Source organism: Diadema antillarum, unplaced genomic scaffold, assembly GCF_040938485.1.
Source record: "Diadema antillarum isolate AM-2024a unplaced genomic scaffold, OU_Dant_1.0 scf00000111, whole genome shotgun sequence".
In the NCBI taxonomy this organism is placed as follows: domain Eukaryota; kingdom Metazoa; phylum Echinodermata; class Echinoidea; order Diadematoida; family Diadematidae; genus Diadema; species Diadema antillarum.
The window spans coordinates 2,458,247-2,478,209 of NW_027271000.1; the positions used below are offsets into that span (position 1 = coordinate 2,458,247).

A 19,963-nucleotide genomic window follows, 5' to 3' on the forward strand; every position below is an offset into this window, starting at 1 on the left:
TGAATTTACTGCTGTATTTGGGTACACCGAAGCACAAAACGACTTCTATGGATTACCCAATCGTAAATACGCGTTTCCGCTCTTCATGAAGCCGTAGACCGTGGACCTGCGTCTCGCTGGAGCAATTTGGTCGGCACGGTGTGACTATGACATGAGGAATGATCAATTGCTTTTCATTGAATAGGAAGTAGAGACGTTGCACGCTTCAGCGGGGACTGTAAATTGGGGTCGTAAAAAAAGGGCCCCGAGAGCGAGTGACAGGCTTCTTTGCTGGTGCAGTTGATAGAGACGGATCTTGACAATAACACCTGCGAGAGAGCAGTGTCGCTTTATCGCTTCCGTTATATTTCTCATATCATTTCTCCCACCGAGACGAAAACTACCAATCTAAGAAGTGTTGATCAGGAATTAGTGAAAGGATACTATAATTTTTGTTCAGATGGAGAGGACAGCCGCGGAACAAGGAGACGAGGCCGTCGGGGTCCCGTCAGAGGTAAGTCGTAACAGCTCACCTGTAGTTGGTATCCTGTGAAGGGGGAGACCCGCCGGTGTGTACGCCCTTTGCGCCGGGCATCACAATGCAGCCACCAGCCCTCCGTCGGTATGCTTGTTTGCTCGTAACAACCCGTTGTGTTTGCTGAGCTCCCGTCTAATCTGATGAGAGGAGTTAAGAGCGTGTTCCTTTGAACATCAAATTCTGTTCTGCCGCCACTTTTCCTCGCAGTGGGGTATTATGGGGCATAGAAGAAGAAGAAGGAGAAGAAAACAATCCTTTTCAGAATTCCTATTCCTCTGTAATTTTATCGTGAGCACTGTGTGAAGAGAACTATTACGTGCTTTGTCCGAACTCGAAAAGGCTCTGGTTTCCCAGACATCCTATCCCTGCTTAGCGTTACCTAGATACAAATCTACTAAAATATTTTGTACGACGTTAGAATACCCAAGACGGACACAGGCGGAAATAAACACAATGATAGATTTTGGCAAATTCAAAATCTTATGTTATAATATTGACAAATTGGCAGTTATATTGACTTTGGGTTGAAGTAGTACGTGTACATTAAGGATCCGAAGTAGCAATTGCGATTATCGAAAATATCAATGTGTAGAAGAAATAGCAATGGCACATTTAATATGCCTATGTATACTCGATTAACTCCCGTCTTATCCGCTTGAAGGGTAATGTACAAACTATACCTTGATTAAGACATCGATCAATGAATGACACCGAACGACTTTTAATTTAAAAAAAAAGACGTAAGCAATGGCATCTGTAATCATAATGAGTTATCATAAAATCTATCATTTTATTGCGGACAAGTACATTGTTCTTTCTTTTTTCTTTTTTCTGACATTATGTGATTGTAAAATTGTAATAACCTCTTTATCGAAGAGAATGAGGCCTATATCGTAGCAAATTTGTAGAAGGTTACAATGCAATAGATATTTGATTCCATTCTCACTGTACATCTGTCACTCACATTTGACCTCATACACCTTCTGAATCTGACTCTTGACCTAAAGTATAGATTGACTCGACGCTGCAGAAACCCTAGAAGACGCAGAATTATTATTAAAGGGAGACTTCCACTCCATGCGCCGACTGATGAAAATAAAGAGTAAAAGTAAAACGAAATACGTATGTAAAGCTTCATTATAACAGTCGGTCTGAGAATAAAATTTGCTGGTTCTGTGTGATTTTTGCGAAAGAGTGCATTGATTACAACCATAAACTAACATGCAATTTAGACAAAGTATATGTATGGTGTTGCAAGCCTGGCTACCCTGATTGGTTCGTGTACACACACACAAACGCACAATTTAATATGTGATACACGTGTACTACGAAGTTCGAGGAATTGCGTATAAAAGAGTGTTACGACGAGTTGGATTGCAAACTGATTAAATGCCATTCTTTAACATTTTCACGTGAGTCCACATCAGACAGAGCAAAATAAAAACCTCTGCTGTGATTCCTCATGCACGTGTTACTATATAGGGATATTCTTGTATTATGATTGAAAGCATCCCACATGTCTTTATTGTTTTTAGTTTTCAGCAACTTTGATAATGATTTTAATAACGATGATATCGGATTTATAAGACGCAAAATCCATCTAATACATAATATATGCTCAAGGCGCAACCATGTGCAAGATACGAATTACTGGTACATAAGGGAAAGAAACGACAAAGTGAAACAGTACGCAAATATAATATCTCAAATCAACACGAATGGATTTCACTCATTTTGCGATTAAATCCTTCATATCGCATTTGCTCAAAATTTGGATGACGGATCGTCCGGCGGAGGCAGAAAACATTAACTGCCAGTATACTGTGATAGAGAGACGGGCAAATAACAGGGCATGATTATCATGATATTAAATTGCTGTGTCTTATACCTGAGGTGGTGATAGTGTATGTGAAGAGCATAGACAACCTACACTTTAAAAAAGACATCTGGGCCCCGTTTCATAAAACTTGTTATCAGTGGCAATTGCCACATTCTACTAGTATGATAAATTAGCTCTCAGCCAATCAGATGCAAGGATTGCAATAGCTTGTAACAACTTTACTATCAACTTGTTATGAAACGGGGCCCTGGAAATATCTTGTCCGTATATCTCAGTTTTGAGCATGAAAACTCGACGGGTCACTTTTTTCAAAGAAGTAAATGACTTAGTAGTACCTAAAGGTCTAATCAAGTGCTATTCAAGATACCAATGACAATTATTATACACCACTGCCATCTCATTCCGTTTTCATTTTTGTTTGTTTTTGTTTCTTCATCTCATTTATTTTTATATATATGATATGTTTATTAATTATTATTTCTTATAGCTGATTTTAATAGGTTTTGGGAAGCTCTCAATGAGCTGCAGATAAATATGTGGCAATTGAACAATCAATCGTTATTCGAGGTTCATTTCATGACATGTTATCCTTGTCAGTTACTGTTTCAATGTATGACATCATTATTCTAGCAGGCAATTCTCACGCTTTTTTCGACACTGGATTTGATGATTATTACAGATACGGTTAGGGTTCTTTTCTTTCCCAGCCGATTTGATCGATCTACATGTATGTCAATAGTCCATTGATAAGATTGTATGTTCTGCTGTGATATTTAAAGGGCCTATACTCCATCATCATGATGACATTTTGTGTGCTTTTAAAGAGCCCAGAGTGTAATTGTAATTATTAGTGACACTGCTTACGTCGTCGTATATACATTACATACCTCGAATGGCCTGACGCGGTGTCAAGGTCGTTGCGAGCATTCACACAATTTCAATTGACGATCATCATGTGGATATCGATGAATCAGTCATTGGAGTCGTATTAAAGGGACATACCAGACGATTTTCATAATTTTACATCATGTAGTACGTAAATCAACAGCCAAGTCCATTTATAGACTTGTGGAATTTATTGTGGCCCTTGAGCAGAGACAACAATAATCTGAAAATCTTAAACAAATTACACTGAACAGTGTTGATGACATAGCAGCCTCACATAATTATTTCAGTAATATACTAGTACTATGTAGCAGTGTAATTTCATTACAATACCGCTTGCTTAACAAGTTCACCTGTGTAGAATCTACAGTATGCAAACCTTCTGCTTTTGTTCTGCTTCCTTGAGCCCCAACTCATGCATTCTTATGGTGAGGCTGCCATGTCATCATCCTTGTTAATTGCAATTTGTTATCAATTTTGAAAACATTATTATTCCTCATCCCAGTCACTATAAATTCTGGGACTCTGTACTCATTATAACTTATTTATAGTTGTTCAAATATAAAAGTCTGAAAATCTTCCGGAGGTCCCCTTTAAGAGAAGCATGACCCTCTGTTTTGTTTAGGACTTGATACTCAGTGTCATTTGAATGACGAATTTAATGCAAGTTCACGTTATTGTTCTTTGTTGTTGTCGTGTGCGTTAAGTTGTCGTGAAGTGTGTGTTACGGGACTGTGTTTACTGAACATCGTTTAGATATCCCGACGCTAAAGAACATGCTATTGTGCTTCATTAATTGGTATCAAGCACTCCTTTTGAGGTGATCTGTTTAGCCATGCTTGATTTAAGGATATAAATCGCAGCTTGGGTTTTTTCATGGTCATTGTGTATAGTTTTCGTAAGCTCCACATTTCCTTATCTCTTGTCCTCGCAGAGCGTCATGGGCATTCAGCCGTTGAATCACTGATGCTATAGTGCAAATTTCTGCATCCCATAATTATCATTTTACAATGTCAAGTTTCATTGCTCAGTCGTCCTCGCGAAGCATACGTTTAGTAAGGACAATCGATATTATTGAGGGATGGCTCTTCTGGGCTCCTGCTTTGTCTATTATACAGGTCTGTAATTCTTGTATTTTACGCCATTACTATCATTGTCTTCTTATAATGTATGGTTTAAACTTTGCCGTCGTGAATTGTACTCTTTCTTTTAAGACTAGTTTAATGTATTTATTGTGAGGTTGTTGAGACTATGAGAGTGAGGTTTCATTGCTTTCCAAGGAGCTCTCATTACCCCAGATACAGTGTTTGATAACGAAAATTAAAGGCAAACGTTTGAAGGTCACCGCAGATTTGAATTAAATGTGGCAAGTGAATAAATTAGTGGATTATGCAAAATAAACACGAATTAGCAATAAGTCGTCAAACACATGACTTTCTAAAACCCAGTTGTACAGACCTGAGAATTGTCGTATAAATCATATTGTTCGTAAGAGCACCATCGCATAAAATGGGTATAGCCGCCATTTGTGGCAAATACATGCTATAGTATACAAGACAGTGTAACATCAATCACGTAGGGCCCTATTTTGCGGCGAAGTTTGGTAGACTGTTTCTTGAACTGTTAAACGTGCTATGAATAGGGCAACCAAGTTTAGTTTTGATGTGATAAAATTTGGCATAAGCCGGTGTATTTTATGTGATCAGTGATTGTGTTTGGTAGACTGGCGTGTATTTTTTTTAAGAGGAAAATGTCACTATGTGCAAAAATTAAATTAAAAAAAGCTCTCATTACCCCAGATACAGTGTTTGATAACGAAAATTAAAGGCAAACGTTTGAAGGTCACCGCAGATTTGAATTAAATGTGGCAAGTGAATAAATTAGTGGATTATACAAAATAAACACGAATTAGCAATAAGTCGTCAAACACATGACTTTCTAAAACCCAGTTATACAGACCTGAGAATTGTCGTATAAATTATATTGTTCGTAAGAGCACCATCGCATAAAATGGGTATAGCCGCCATTCGTGGCAAATACATGCTATAGTATACAAGTGTAACATCAATCACGTAGGGCCCTATTTTGCGGCGAAGTTTGGTAGACTGTTTCTTGAACTGTTAAACGTGATATGAATAGGGCAACCAAGTTTAGTTTTGATGTGATAAAATTTGGCATAAGCCGGTGTATTTTATGTGATCACTGATTGTTTGGTAGACTGGAGTGTATTTTTTTTAAAGAGGAAAATGTCACTATGTGCAAAAATCGGTGGTTCTTCGTGTTTTCGAAAAATACAATATGTTAAAGGGGATGGCTAGTAACCGATCAGTGGGAATCAGTGGGAATGCTGAGGGATGATTGTTCCAATCCTCGTGGGATTCATTTAAGAGTACATTATATATCTACAGTTGTGTGAAAATTATTTGCTTCAGAACGGTCTCATATTCAAGTAATGTGCAGATTAATGCCCCGTCACTGACCAGACACGCTAACCTCGAAACATTAAACTGCACATTACATGTACTTGAATAGGAGACCATTCTGGAGCAAATAATTTTCACACAACAATAGATATATAATGTACACGTATAGTTCTTAAATGAATCCCACAGGGATTGGAACAATCATCCTCCGGCATTCCCACTGATTCCCACTGATCAGTTACTAGCCATCCCCTTTAAACCTTTGCCGTTATAATTTCCATATGGTACATGTAGTTATGCATGACTTAAATCGCTGTAGCGGACCATTCTTTGATATACAGATTCTATGAATTTGAGAAAATGGAGGTAAATTAGTGTGAATGCGATCATTTTATCTTAAACAACATCCTTTGACTCTGTGACATCAGAAGGTTGCAATGACAAATCGCTTCACTATTCATGTTAAGTAATAAAGTGTCATCGTCATGACCAGCCAATGGTCCAAAATTTTCATCTCGTCCTACCACACTTTTGAAATGTGCACATAATTGCTTTCATATTATTTTTGATAGATCTCAGAGTCCAAATCTTGTCAAGTGACGCGAAAATAATCATTTCCGATCCTTTTATATAGTTACTAGGCAAAACAGATGCGAGGATACATGTATTTCTTATTCCTAAAGTCCAATGTCAATAGTCGTCGTGTTTTAGGGGTTAAATACTATGTTATATTTGTAGCTGCTTGACCGCAGGAAATGATTACAAACCATTGATACTGCATGACAGAGTGCTGTCATAGTGATCGATGACGGTTCGACAATTTTCCGGTAGGTATTGTGACGTAGGCCGACGTGTGTTCAGCACTCACAAAAGTATAGAAGGGAGGCATGAATAATTCAGAAGGTAAATGGATGGGAGGGTGGGTATCGACAGAAACGGAACGATGAATGACCCGTTACGGGTGACTTGTGCTTTGAAGGGTGGGAAGGATGCAACAGCGTGAGGGGAAAATGCATTCCGTAAAAATCCCGACAGTGATACTCTTTACCGTCTGGCTTTCGCCGCCCGTCGTGCGTTCTGCGTATATGGATAAACTTACATTTTCAGCTTCATCTTGAAAACCCCATGACAGATTTTCATCAAAACATAATTTGGCAGATAGCATTCCTAAGATCCTTAAGGGGTGGGATGGGGGAGGAGGACAAGGTGGGAGGGGAAGGAGGAAGGGCTGTGGGGACAGGCTTCGTGAATATCTGTTTAAATGGCTGCATAGATCCACCGCTCTCGATCATCAATTACACCATAATCACCTCTCTACAAAACACGAAACAAAACATCCCCCAAAAAGCACTTCAGCGGCCGACAAAATTAATCTAATTGTTACAAACGCATTAAAATTGATTAAGCCACGAAAATGGTTAAACTGGGACAGAGCAGGGAGGAAGGTTTACCTGCTTTGTGATAGTCGTTCGCAGTCTTGCATGTTCTATTCGGTTTTCATTCCTTTTCGAATTTGCGCCGTTTTGATAATGCTGTTACTGCTAGGGCTTCATCAAGTCGTTGCATCTAGTTACAATGTCATAACCGTAAATGTTCGTTTAATGGTACATTAATGCCTTAAATCACACTGTCCCTCTGGTTTATGCGTTAGATTGTTGTGGTATAGGTTACAATGTATGTTAGATTGCTTATATATCCTCTATCGTCACACTCCTCTTATAATAATGATGCTAATTAATAATTTTATCCTAAGTCAGTGTCTATCAAACTGAAAATTATTATACCCCCGCCAAACGAAGTTTGAAGGGGGTATATAGGAATCAGCGGACGGTCGGTCGGGCGGTCGGGCGGTCGGGCGGTCGGGCGGTCGGGCGGTCGGGCGGTCGGGCGGTCGGTCCGTTGCAAATCTTGCGTCGCGAACTACTTCCTCAGTTTTCAACCGATTCCCATAAAACTTGGCACAGATGTGTGCCTTGGGTTGTAGATGTGCAAGACGTATTTTTTGACAGTACCCAAAAGTACGTTGCCATGGTAACGGCATATTATGGGCAAAAATGGGTACAAATCTTGCGTCGCGAACTACTTCCTCAGTTTTCAACCGATTCCGATAAAACTTGGCACAGATGTGTGCCTTGGGTTGTAGATGTGCAAGACGTATTTTTTGACAGTACCCAAAAGTATGTTGCCATGGTAACGGCATATTATGGGCAAAAATGGGTACAAATCTTGTGTCGCGAACTACTTCCTCAGTTTTCAACCGATTCCCATTAAACTTGGCACAGATGTGTGCCTTGGGTTGTAGATGTGCAAGACGTATTTTTTGACAGTACCCAAAAGTATGTTGCCATGGTAACGGCATATTATGGGCAAAAATGGGTACAAATCTTGCGTCGCGAACTCCTCCCACAGTTTTTGATCAATTTTTATGAAATTAGGTACAGATGTTCATCTGAATATGTTAATGTGCAAGACACATATTTCCGCAGTGGCAAAAAGTGCGTTGCCATGGTAACGGCATGTTATTGGTAAAATATAGGGCAAAATGCTTCATGGCAAAACTGCTTCATCAGTGTTCTTCCAATTCTCATGGAATTCATATTGAATGTTTGTCTTAGGATATAGGTCAGCATGACACATTTCTTGACAGTGACAAAAAGTATGTTGCCATGGTAACAGCTCACATATTATGAGCCAAAATAATGGAAAATTTTGTGTTGCAAACTACTTCCTCAGTTTTTGCCCAATTTCCATGAAACTTGGTACAGATGTGTGCCTTTGGTTGTAGATGTGCAAGACGCATTTTTCGACAGTACCCGAAAGTACGTTGCCGTGGTAACGGCATATTAATGGCAGAAGATCAAGGAAAGATCTTGCGGATTTAACTACTTCCTCAGTTTTTTGACCAAAGCTTATGAAATGTTGTTTTGACCAAAGCTTATGAAATGTTGTTTGGCGGGGGTATAACCAGTCGCTGTAGCGACATTTCTAGTTAGGCATTGTCACAGTTACCTATATGGCCAGGGAGGTTGTCGCCAGCGGTTTGTCTATTGTTTGTCTGTTTATGGTTCTTTGTTTGCAGGCAGTTATTACTCAAAGAGTTATGACCGAATTATAATACAATTTAAAAAAAAAAGGTCCATTGTAGTAAAAGAAACAGGAAATAGAGGATATGTGTTCTTGTTTGGTTTTTGTTTTAGTTTAACTTGTCTTGATTTGTTGCTTTGTCTAATGATGGGTGCAGTTCTATGGCGTTAGTGATCCTTTACGACCTTGGAGGTTTGTTTTATGAGTACTTCTATATCAAAATTTTTATCGTCATCATTTTCACCCATTTGCTGTGTGTTGTCATTAGTGTTGTCAACTATATTCGTACGTGGAATATATCTCGTAGAGACATTAGAGAAGGAGATTATATATCTATATAAACAAAGAGAGAGAAAGAGAGGGAGACAGAGAAACAGAAGCAGCATAATTACGTGTTAATATTATGCAATAGATTTTTCTAAAAGACCGTCTTCTGCCCTTTGACCTCTCATCAAGCAGAGTGGTAAAGGGCATTAAAACTAATAGCCCCTATTATATTGTTGTTATTTACTAACAATTTTATTATTAGTAGTAATAGTATAAAAGTAGAGGTATTATGATTATAATTATTATTATTATTATTATCATTATCATTATTATTATTATTATTATCATCATTATTATTGTTATCATTATTATTATTATCATTATCATTGTCATTATTCTTGTTATTTATCATGACTTTGTGCTGATTTCATTAACTTGTCTCGATCCGAGGCCCCTTTTGGCTTTTGAAACAACGCTGTCACGCTGTTTTGCTCTCGGTTACATTCGCTGAGTGCTCTGTACGTGAACTACAACTTCATCGGCTGCTATTGATGTGTTATAGATCCACGGTCGCTGGTTGTATGCAAAACAAACAATAAGCTCACCTCGAAATTAACTCCATGGACCACTCTGCCTCAGCATTCAATTCCCCGCTGTCTCATTAAAGGAACCAGTCTATTGTTTCCACCATTCCGTCTCTCTCGCTGTCTTCTGTTCTTTTCTTCTCGTTGTCACGAATTCCTCCAGCTACTCGTGGCCTCGCCGGTGTATCGACTATAGAGAGAGAGCATCGCGATACGAAAGGCGAAATCGATATTGAGATAATGAGACCGATCAGGGCTCTGCCTTGAACGTATCGTCTGGTTTTTGAACCACTAATTGTATGAACGATGCCTATAGACGTTTACTGTTAAAATAGATTGGTTTGTTTGAAATTTGAATTCCATACATGCATACCTGTATATAGTAAAAGTTGCTCCTGATATCCAAATAGCTATTATCTGGATGCAGCTTGCCCAACATTATAGCAACAACAATCGCAAACTGGGTACAGCACGTATTGAACTTGTGAAGCGATAGATCGGAGAGCTGTAGTTACTGTAGCTTGTTAGGGAAATTATCATTCACACACTCAATCAATATCAAATGGCTAACCGACCCATATCCAAAGTTAATCTCAGTATTGTAGCAGGTATGGGTGAAGAGGAATGTAATGGTACAGGATTTTTGCCTTGGACATGTTGGAGATTGAGCTTTTCAACGCAGTCATTTTACTTGTGATAAACTGCTTTCCATGCGTTTTATGAATTTCATTGTTACGTCTCTCTGCAAAGTAATGATCTCTCTATCTACGAATTATACTGACATCTTTATCTCATGTAATGCGCAAGATCACGGGGGGGGGGATGTACGACATTCGTTTTCAACACAGTCAAAAATGTGCTACATTCCTGATTCAGAAAAGTATCATCTAACACTGGTTATCATTATTTTATACTCTTGATAAGTAAGTGGACATGTAGGCCCTAGTTTGTCCTTAAGCGCATTACTTGTACTATGTAATTGCAAATGTGCTGCGATGGGGGAAAATGATGATAGAGAGAGTGTTCCGGTGTCAGCGAGTGACATGAGAAAAACATGTATGCCGAAAGTAACCAGGACAAGACGTTACTTGCGGCTAACAATCAAAGCACTATTTGCTCAGAGCGGCTATTGTGGCGCGTTCATATGTATTGTCATTTTCCTGAGTAAACGATACATCGGAGCAAATACTCTCTGTATTGTTGACGATGTTTCCTCGTCAAGCACTGGGTTTTTAACCAATCAATAAAGAGGCGGATACCACTGTCTGACAGTTCTCGACGATTGCTGTCATTATAACACATTTTCTTCTCCTTAAAGTGCTCCTGTAACAGTCAAGGCACACGAAGAATTCATGTATGAGTATGGTAGTAACGCTTGCCACACGCAGTCCCTTTAAATACTAAAGATTTGAATTTTTAATTTTTCTTTCCTTTTGCCGGTAAATGTTGTTTTTTCAAATTCTGACGAAGAAAAAAAGGATAAGTATCATCTTCTGTTGGCTTTAAAGGAGAGCGCGTTGATTTTTTTTTTTATTTTGTAGGCGCATTACATGATATGTATACTTTAGTCAAGATTGGTAGTTAACAACTAATTATGCTTTGTAAAAGACAAACAAAAATGCGTGCTAACGCAATATATCATGATAAAAAACCCGATGTAATAATTAAAAACAAATGTAAGAGAAAGGATTGTTTTTGTTACTTTGTGTGCAAGAAAGAGAGACTTGCAAATCACACAGGGAAATGTATTGCATGTCACTGAATCAAAGTACCGTGTTGGCTGCAATTCCCATCGTAATAACCTGTTGAAACCGCGCGAACGGCAATAAGTAATGTCATTGATTGCCTTTCCCCATCATCTACGACCTATACGTGTGCAAAGGCCGAGGTCAGTGGATTTCATTTTGATAATGAGATTAGCATCGCGCATAGAAATTCAAAGACAGAGATTAGACTGGTCGTGCTTCGTGTTTCTGTATATAGTCATTTCATGTTTCTATTCATTCTCTGCATGCGTCATATATTTAATATGCCTTACTTGCAGGCGTAACGTTCATACGACTGACAACAAGTGAACATTATCAAGAGTGATATCGGAGGCCTCTGATTCAAATAGGCCGCCTTCTTTTAATCATATTACTTTTTTTTTTTACTTGGGATGACTAGCAAATTACAATAATAGCTAAACAGACCCAATCTCAGAGCTTCTAAATTTGATTACGGGCAATACCAAGAAATTAAAATGACCCCAAGGGAGATTTGTCAACAGTATCCCAGATCATAACAGATTCTAGAGGTCATTTTTGACGGTCCTAAGTCATTAATAACAGGCGCTGATCAAAGGACTTGGTCTAATAACACACATGATACACGGTGCCATTCGCAGTCCATCTGTGTCGAGCTTTGGGCTTATGTAAACACATTGCCGCTGTTTCACTTTGATGCAGTTTTGACAAATGACCTTTTCGAGTTATTTTTTTCTTATACATTGTTATTAAACAAGATTACCACTAGCTAAATTTGCAGACAACAAACCTTTGGAATTTGTTTACCGGGAGCAGAAAGGCGCGCCGAGGTGATTTCTTAAGATGATAAGTACTTGCGACATATTTTGTGAGATTCTGTGTTAAAGGTTATTTCTCAGGGTATCACGCCAAATACGAGACACGTGACTTATATTGGAAAACTATTATTGTTATTGCTATGGGTTTTTTTTTTTCCAAGATGAGTTTAATACGTATATTTGAGGCGACAAAATAACAGCAGATTCGTAAACGCAAATAGACCGCCGAAAAGACGTGTACAGTATCGATATCAAACTAAACTGCACCGGACGTGTTCCCGTATCCTATCCTTACCGTATAAGTATTGTGCAATGGGACCCTACGGCCATGATGCTGCATTGTGATACAGGTAGGCCCTTGTACAAAGGTGATTTGTCAATATGTCAATGAGAAAATGAATAGCATGTTTTCATAACATATTGTTGGAATGTATTGATCGGTCATGCATCATTGTCTTTCTTTTCTTTGTGTTTATGTTGCAAGTTGTCAAAGCGTATCCTCGGGCATACATTTGATGGTCGGCTGTAACCGCGCAGAGAACACGATATACAACGTGCCGTCGACTTTTGCTGTACAGCGGACTGGCCAAGGATAAATTATAGATGACTTCACAAAATAATGTCATTGGTTTGAGGTCTTACTACCTCGTATGGATTCTGCGACAATTCGATTTCACCACAAATTGTGACAATTTATCACTTAACTCGATAATCATAAGCCTGGGATACCGGAAACAATCGTACACAGCGTCCGCCACTTAAGTGCTGTCGACAAGACGATGATTCATGAGTACCACAGGGCCGGCGCACTGTTTTCAAAAGTGTGGGGGCCCACTTCCGGGTTTCATGAGCTAACAAGCAAAAAAAAAAAAAAAAAGGTCCTCAGCTCATCTCTCCCCGTCCCCGTCCACTTCCGGGTTTCTTCAGCTGACAAGCAAAAAAAAAAAAAAAAAAAAAAAAAAAAGGTCCTCAGCTCATTCTCTCCCCTCCCATTGTAGTGCCTCTTACGTACTTCCGGGTTGAAAAAAGTGTGGGGGCCCAAAGTGATGACACCTTATGTATTCCTTTGTATGGTGCACAAAAAGTGTGGGGGCCCGAGCCCCCACGGCCCCCACGGCTGCGCCGCCCCTGGTACATAATGTATATCAATTACAGACAATATTGTACGTGCAATCAGACTTAAGTCATCGGAATCAAGATGCCATAGTATACATATAAAACGCTATCAAAACAAGCCCTGCTTTGCACAAGAGTAGAGTGTTGCTAAGCAACCAACGAACGAAAAATCGTCTTTCGAGTGGCTCTCAAGGAACTCGAGATGATTTCATGCTCAGTGGAATCTAGTGAAGAGAAACGCAATGGCTATCAACTAAACTCCAAAATCTATTATTTTATCGCTTTCCGAACTCGTGTTTGCAATTTATTGAACGGAAATGTCGCTTGAAAGATGAACAAAAGAGATGCTACAAACCTTGTGCTTTTATAAAAAGTATCTCGTAATGAAGATAATCGTATTTTGACGATTAGCTCCTCTTGCATAGAGCAATGAGTACGTATGTAATTAAAGTATTGCGCATCCGTAGTTGAGCAATCAATCCTGTTAAAAACCAGCAACCTTGACAATGGATCCTGATGGGGACAAAAACAAACAACCATGAACATGTCAACCCCCGGCGATGCATGCGATAACTATAAATAATCCACGAAGGTATATAGAAAACTGCATGCTGTGGAATTGCGTTAGCATCCACTTTAGTGTGACTTATTAAAAAGGGAATCTCGTGACGGCCACGATAATTGAATGATTTGGAAAGGGTGACACTTGATGAAATAAATCGTTCTTCATTAACGTACAGCACTGCTTCAAATGCATCAAACAGCGGCGAGAAACTGTCGAAATATTTGCCTGTCAACATCGCTGGAAATTTGCTTCATACAATATGCACAGGTCTTCTACACGCGAGACCAAGGGTGGCCTATACTCAAGCTGCTCTATACACATGGTCCGTTGAAGCATTCTCGTTAGGCTAATGGATTGAGACATTATACCAACGTATATAGATGCCACGACATTACTGCAGACCGCATGATGTTTTCCAGGCACTGTCCTATAATAGTAATGGATTGACATTATCATATCATTAAGTCTATAGATTGACATTATCATAATGATTGAAAAATAAAGTTAGTTTCCAATCTTTCTCCTTCATTCTTTCTCCCCCTCTGTCTGTCTGTCTGTCTTTCTTTCTCTGTCTTTTACTCTCTCTCTCTCTCTCTCTCTCTCTAAGGGAGAGCAAACGTTCTCGTCCTGCCTCGCCCCATATTTTTTTTTGAAGGGGGGGGGGGGTGGAGGGGGAGTAAGAAAAAAAAATCTGTGAACCATGGGAGTTAATTGCGCAGACCAGATTTGATCTCAACCCAGAATTTCGAAATATTATGGCACAAATACTTCATGCTAAACGAAACCCTACGAATTCTAGATTTTTCTCATCTGTACATACAAGGATATAGAAACGAATATTCAATGTTTTTGTGGACCAGTTATTGTGAAGAAAGGAAATGACGAAGTACTTAGCTAACGCAGCCAAAGACACCGGGTCTTCATTATGTTGTATCAATCCACCTGCAATTCATGTCTCTCCCATTCCTCGCACGTAAACAGGATCACGATGACCCTTTGAACGGTGACAAACACGCGGATGACGTCGGCGAGGGAAACGGGCGACCCGACACCGTGGGCGAGCAGGTCAGCGTCCGCAAAGGGTCCGGTGGAGCACCGGTGCTGGCTACGGCTCATTTGACCATGGACCGACGTCGATCGAAAGAGATGGGCGGCGGTGGCGGGGACGAGTCCGGTGTCGGTTCGACGGCAGACAGCTCGTCCGTCGCTAACAGCAGTGTCAGTAGGAGCAACAAACAGGGTCGCGATGACGATTCTGATCAGAGCGATAGTGGCTGGGACACCGATCTGGAGATCGACGGTAAGTATTTCAGGCCCGACAGCCATTTTACACTTGGAAAAAACTTTGAAACAACAGAACCGTCCGGGAATCTGTAAGGCGTTTATGGTTTCTTCAAGTTTTGTCTTTATTTCTTCTAAAGAAAATGTTGGTGAGTCAATAAACGGGGATATATACGATATACATGTACATTATTCTGTTTATCAAGTATTCAATTCCATATTTAGGGGAGAGAGGGTGTATCTGACATGAGTCCGTTCGATAATTTTCGTTTATACATCATTTTGTAACTGTGTTGAATTTTACTCTCTTTTCGTTGGATTCAGTTTCGTTTCAGCATTGTAAATTTATTTTGTTTAACGCTGTGTGGATTACTCTGCTCCTTTTGCTTTTAGTTTATTTCATTTCAATCAATTCCTTGCATGTATCATGTTACGAGGAAGGAGTCAAATGTCCAACAAAAAAAAAAAAAAACCTATACGTACCAACAAAACACTCTTTTATTTTTGGAAGTTCAATATTTAATGACTAGGACGCGAAGGATCAGCGGAAGTCATGCACTCCTTCCTGTTCATTGTGCCATTACACGATACCTCGTATATCCTTTATTTTCGAAGGAGTATACCAATTTTTGAATAGGTCTTTGATATCTAATACAAGAACGCTAATACATTACGATGATAACGAGTAGTAATCTTCAGTACATTCAAATTCTCCGCTGTTGTCACATACAATGTACTATCAATGTTATGTGGTATAGTATAGAAGACATCGCTCTTCTAGTAATATTGTCAGAGAACGCGATCAGTGTGCCGTAAAATACAATTGTATCTAGCATTCCCTCCCAAGCGCAGACAAACAGATAACGAATCGTCAAGCGGCTAATTAGTCCAAAGGTCATTGAAATGAAAGCTCATTTCCTAATTTATCGCCCATTACATACAATACAATTTGAACCATGAAGGTCGTAAACATAGTAACCAAGGAAAGAGTCTTACCCGCCTCAATCTATCAACGGCAGGAAAGAAACCTGCTACCATGCATATGCATGTGTTATTACAGGTTGTATAAATGCGTATACGATCAATGCGGAGTGTAGTTGTTCGATATGTAAATCTCGTCTTAATGACCCACTCGTTCTCTCAATCGGTCTTTGTAACTCACAAGTGACATTGCACTTCTAAAACATACATGACAATATTTGAGACTCTGTATTATGTGATAAGATTCCTATGTAGGGCCTATGTGATATTCACCCTTTGAATATGGCTAAACAAAAATACATCTCCTTTATAGATTAGATATGATGTGAAGTTTTGTCCCCCCCCCCCCCCGTCAGTTTGTGGTGAAGATAATTATGGAAATAGCGGCTTTAAAGCTCATCAAAATTAGCTCATGTTGCGTCAATCATTATGCCTTGATTGATTTTTTCTTTTTTTTACATGTCAGGAGGTAGTGATTGGTTTTCTCAAGGTTTTCTGTCAAGCACTTTGTGTCTATACTTGAAAGAGAAAATGGCGGACATAATTATTTGAGCTGTATAGCGTTGGTATTCTTTGTTAAGATACATTGGTTGATAATGACAAAGAATGGAATGTATATGTGTATAGGTGACAAAATACATACTGCGTGATATCACATACGCATCATGACTTTTATAGAATTACGTACATTATCGCTGTACCTGTCAAATGCTGATAAACATTTTTTCTTATCCCATCTGATCTCAATCAGAGAAAGATGCGACGGAAGAGTACGACCCGACGGGCCGGAAGACATACGTCCAAGCATGCCGGGATATCGGCGTGGTGCCAGCATCACACTTCTTACGCCACATGACGTCACCGAGGATCTCCATGAAACACCACGGTCTGGGGCCGCAAGGGGCTAAAGCCATCGCCGTAGCACTTGTGGTAATTGGAACCGCATTGTCGTTGTTGTCTTTACTGTAATTGTCTTTTTTCGCTAGCATCAACATTTTCTGGGTTAATGTGATTGCCTCTGAATAGACTGCACACTTTCAGCGTCCCGTTATTTTTTTCGCCGTCAAAAACAACCACAAACAAACATTTTTTTCTTGTTCTTATTCTTTTTTACTTTCTCAGAATTGTCCCACTTACCTCGCTGACCATCTTAGGGACATGCTTCATCCTGAAGTAGCTTATCACCATTCATTTCAACATGTCGAAATGGATGTTATGACTGATAAGTGCAATTCAAGAATTTACGAAGACCTACGAATTTATGGCAACCAAACAGTGATATGCTATTCTATTCCTCCCCCATCTGTTAACATGGGCGTCACCGTTTGTAGCTATAGCTACAAACGGCAGTTTGGGGACTGTAAAATGTCACAATTTTCAAGCTCGCTTGCTAAGCTCGCTCGCATTTAAATTCTCCTGATATTGCTGCCAGTAATTGCCAACAGTTGCGCCCGGTGCGCCCCCCTTAATTTCGAAAGCAAAAAAAAAAATCTTTCTATAGCTTCAAACGGCAGTTTTTGGACTGTAAAATGTCAAAATTTTCAAGCTCTCTCGCATTTAATCTTTATGCAATTCTTCTAATGTTATTGCCAGTATTGTCAGCAGTTGCGCCCCGGGTGCGCCCCCCCCCCCCTTAATTTCCAAAGCGAAAAAATATTGCTACAAACGGCAGTTTTTTACTGTAAAATGTCAAATTTTTCAAGCTCGCTCTCTTCGCTCGCTCGCATTTAATCGCTATGCAATTCACCTGATGTTGCTGCCAGTAATTGCCAGCAGTTGCGCCCGGTGTCCCCCCCCCCTTAATTTCCAAAGCGAAAAAATATAGCTACAAACGGCAGTTTGGGGACTGTAAAATGTCACAATTTTCAAGCTCGCTTGCTAAGCTTGCTCGCATTTAAATTCTCCTGATATTTAATTGCTGCCAGTAATTACCAACAGTTGCGCCCGGTGGGCCCCCCTTAATTTCGAAAGCAAAAAAAAAAAAAAAGTTCTTTCTATAGCTTCAAACGGCAGTTTTTGGACTGTATAAAAATGTCAAAATTTTCAAGCTCTCTCGCATTTAATCTTTATGCAATTCTTTGGATGTTACTGGCAGTAATTGTCAGCCGTTGCGCCCCGGGTGCGCCCCCCCCCTTAATTTCCAAAGCGAAAAAATATAGCTACAAACGGCAGGTTTTTTTTACTGTAAAATGTCAAATTTTTCAAGCTCGCTCTCTTCGCTCGCTCGCATTTAATCGCTATGCAATTCACCTGATGTTGCTGCCAGTAATTGCCAGCAGTTGCGCCCGGTGTCCCCCCCCCCCTTAATTTCCAAAGCGAAAAAATATGGCTATAACGGCAGTTTTTGGACTGTAAAATGTAAAATTTTCAAGCTCGCTCGTTCCGGTCGCTCGCATGGGCTATGTAATCGTTATGCTCTCCTGATATTGCTGCCAGTAAATGCCAGCAGTTGCGCACGATGCGCCCCCCCCCCCCCCTTAGATTCCAAAGCGAAAAAAAATATAGCTACAAACGGCAGGTTTTTTTTACTGTAAAATGTCAAAATTTTCAAGCTCGCTCGCTCCGCTCGCTCGCATATAGTCGTTATGCCATTCTCCTGATATTGCTGCCAGTAATTTGTTCAACAACAATTTCCATCAAAATGTACTGCTACCTTAAACAAGTGTGACACGCAAAAAGCCTGCAACAAATTGCACCATTTACAACATCAAAATGCAAAAAGTTCTCACCGTGGGAGGAGGGGGGAGGGGGGGGGGGGACAACAGGCACTTCCACACCCTCCCCCCCCCCCTTGCTCGCTCCCTCGCATACTAACCCCCCCCCCCCCCAAGATGAAATCCTAGATAGGCCCTACGCCGGTGCCCTTTCCCCGCTTGGTTTCCCGTAAAAAACAAACAAACAAACAAACAAAAAACAATAACAGTCTAGGGATTGAGAGCTTCCTATATTCCAAATGTCTGTCAAAAAAAAAAAAAAATCTCGTTACATTTAATAGTGTCAAAACGCACCCCCCTTGAAAAAAAGCTGGTGACGCCCCTAGTTAATGCTGGCAGTTTTTGTTTTGGGCTGCTGTTGTCAAATGTGGACATGAGGCATTATAACCTGGCTTGAAAGTCAAGTGCTGGGGGGGGGGGGGGGGGGGGTGGGGGGGGAAGACTGAGAAAAAGTAAGACAGTGCGCAAATCCAACGATTCGCGTTATTGAGCACAAGAAACCGTCAGACATCAACGCTGCAACAGTATCGCTCACGATTTGATCATCAACATCATCTCCATCATGATAATAACAATGACAATGATGATTATGAGAATGTATAATATATGATGATAATAATAAGAGAATAGGCCACTTATAGTATATTATGCATAATAACGTCTTTCTCAACGCGTTTCCAATTAAATATTGTTAACTTGTGTTGGATCAGACAACGTGAATACGAAATAGAGTATGTTAAGGCCCTGCGCATGTTTCATGAAGCGTGTGTTATCGTTACGTCACTTTATTGGGCTTCGAGAGACAAGGCTGAAATGTAATTAATTTCTCGTTTGCAGCATGGACAGCGCGAATAATCCAGCGAGATTTTGGATCAGGAATTCAATCAAAATTAAAAGCTGCGGCAAAAAAAGGAATGGTTAGCATTGATTCATCAATCACATATTGAAAACCATGACTTGATTTTCTTGAAATAAGGTCGGGTCAAATAGATGATACCTGAGATATGTACACGAATAATGAAAAACGTGTACAATCTACACACACACACATACACACACACACACACACACACACACACACACACACACACACACACACACACACACACACAGGGAGATTGCTCAATGCACACACTTTATTAA

The 19,963-nt window shown here is 39.9% G+C and overlaps 1 protein-coding gene across 1 annotated transcript; it reads left to right on the forward strand.

Moving 5' to 3' along the window:
- The first annotated feature begins 320 nt into the window (after window positions 1–320).
- On the forward strand, window positions 321–17,075 carry LOC139719516 (uncharacterized). The gene is made up of 3 exons (XM_071630931.1): window positions 321–493; window positions 14,826–15,144; window positions 16,858–17,075. Exons 1-3 carry the CDS (start codon window positions 440–442, stop codon window positions 17,073–17,075), a joined length of 591 nt encoding a protein of 196 aa, XP_071487032.1. The 5' UTR covers window positions 321–439.
- The last annotated feature ends 2,888 nt before the right edge of the window (window positions 17,076–19,963 follow it).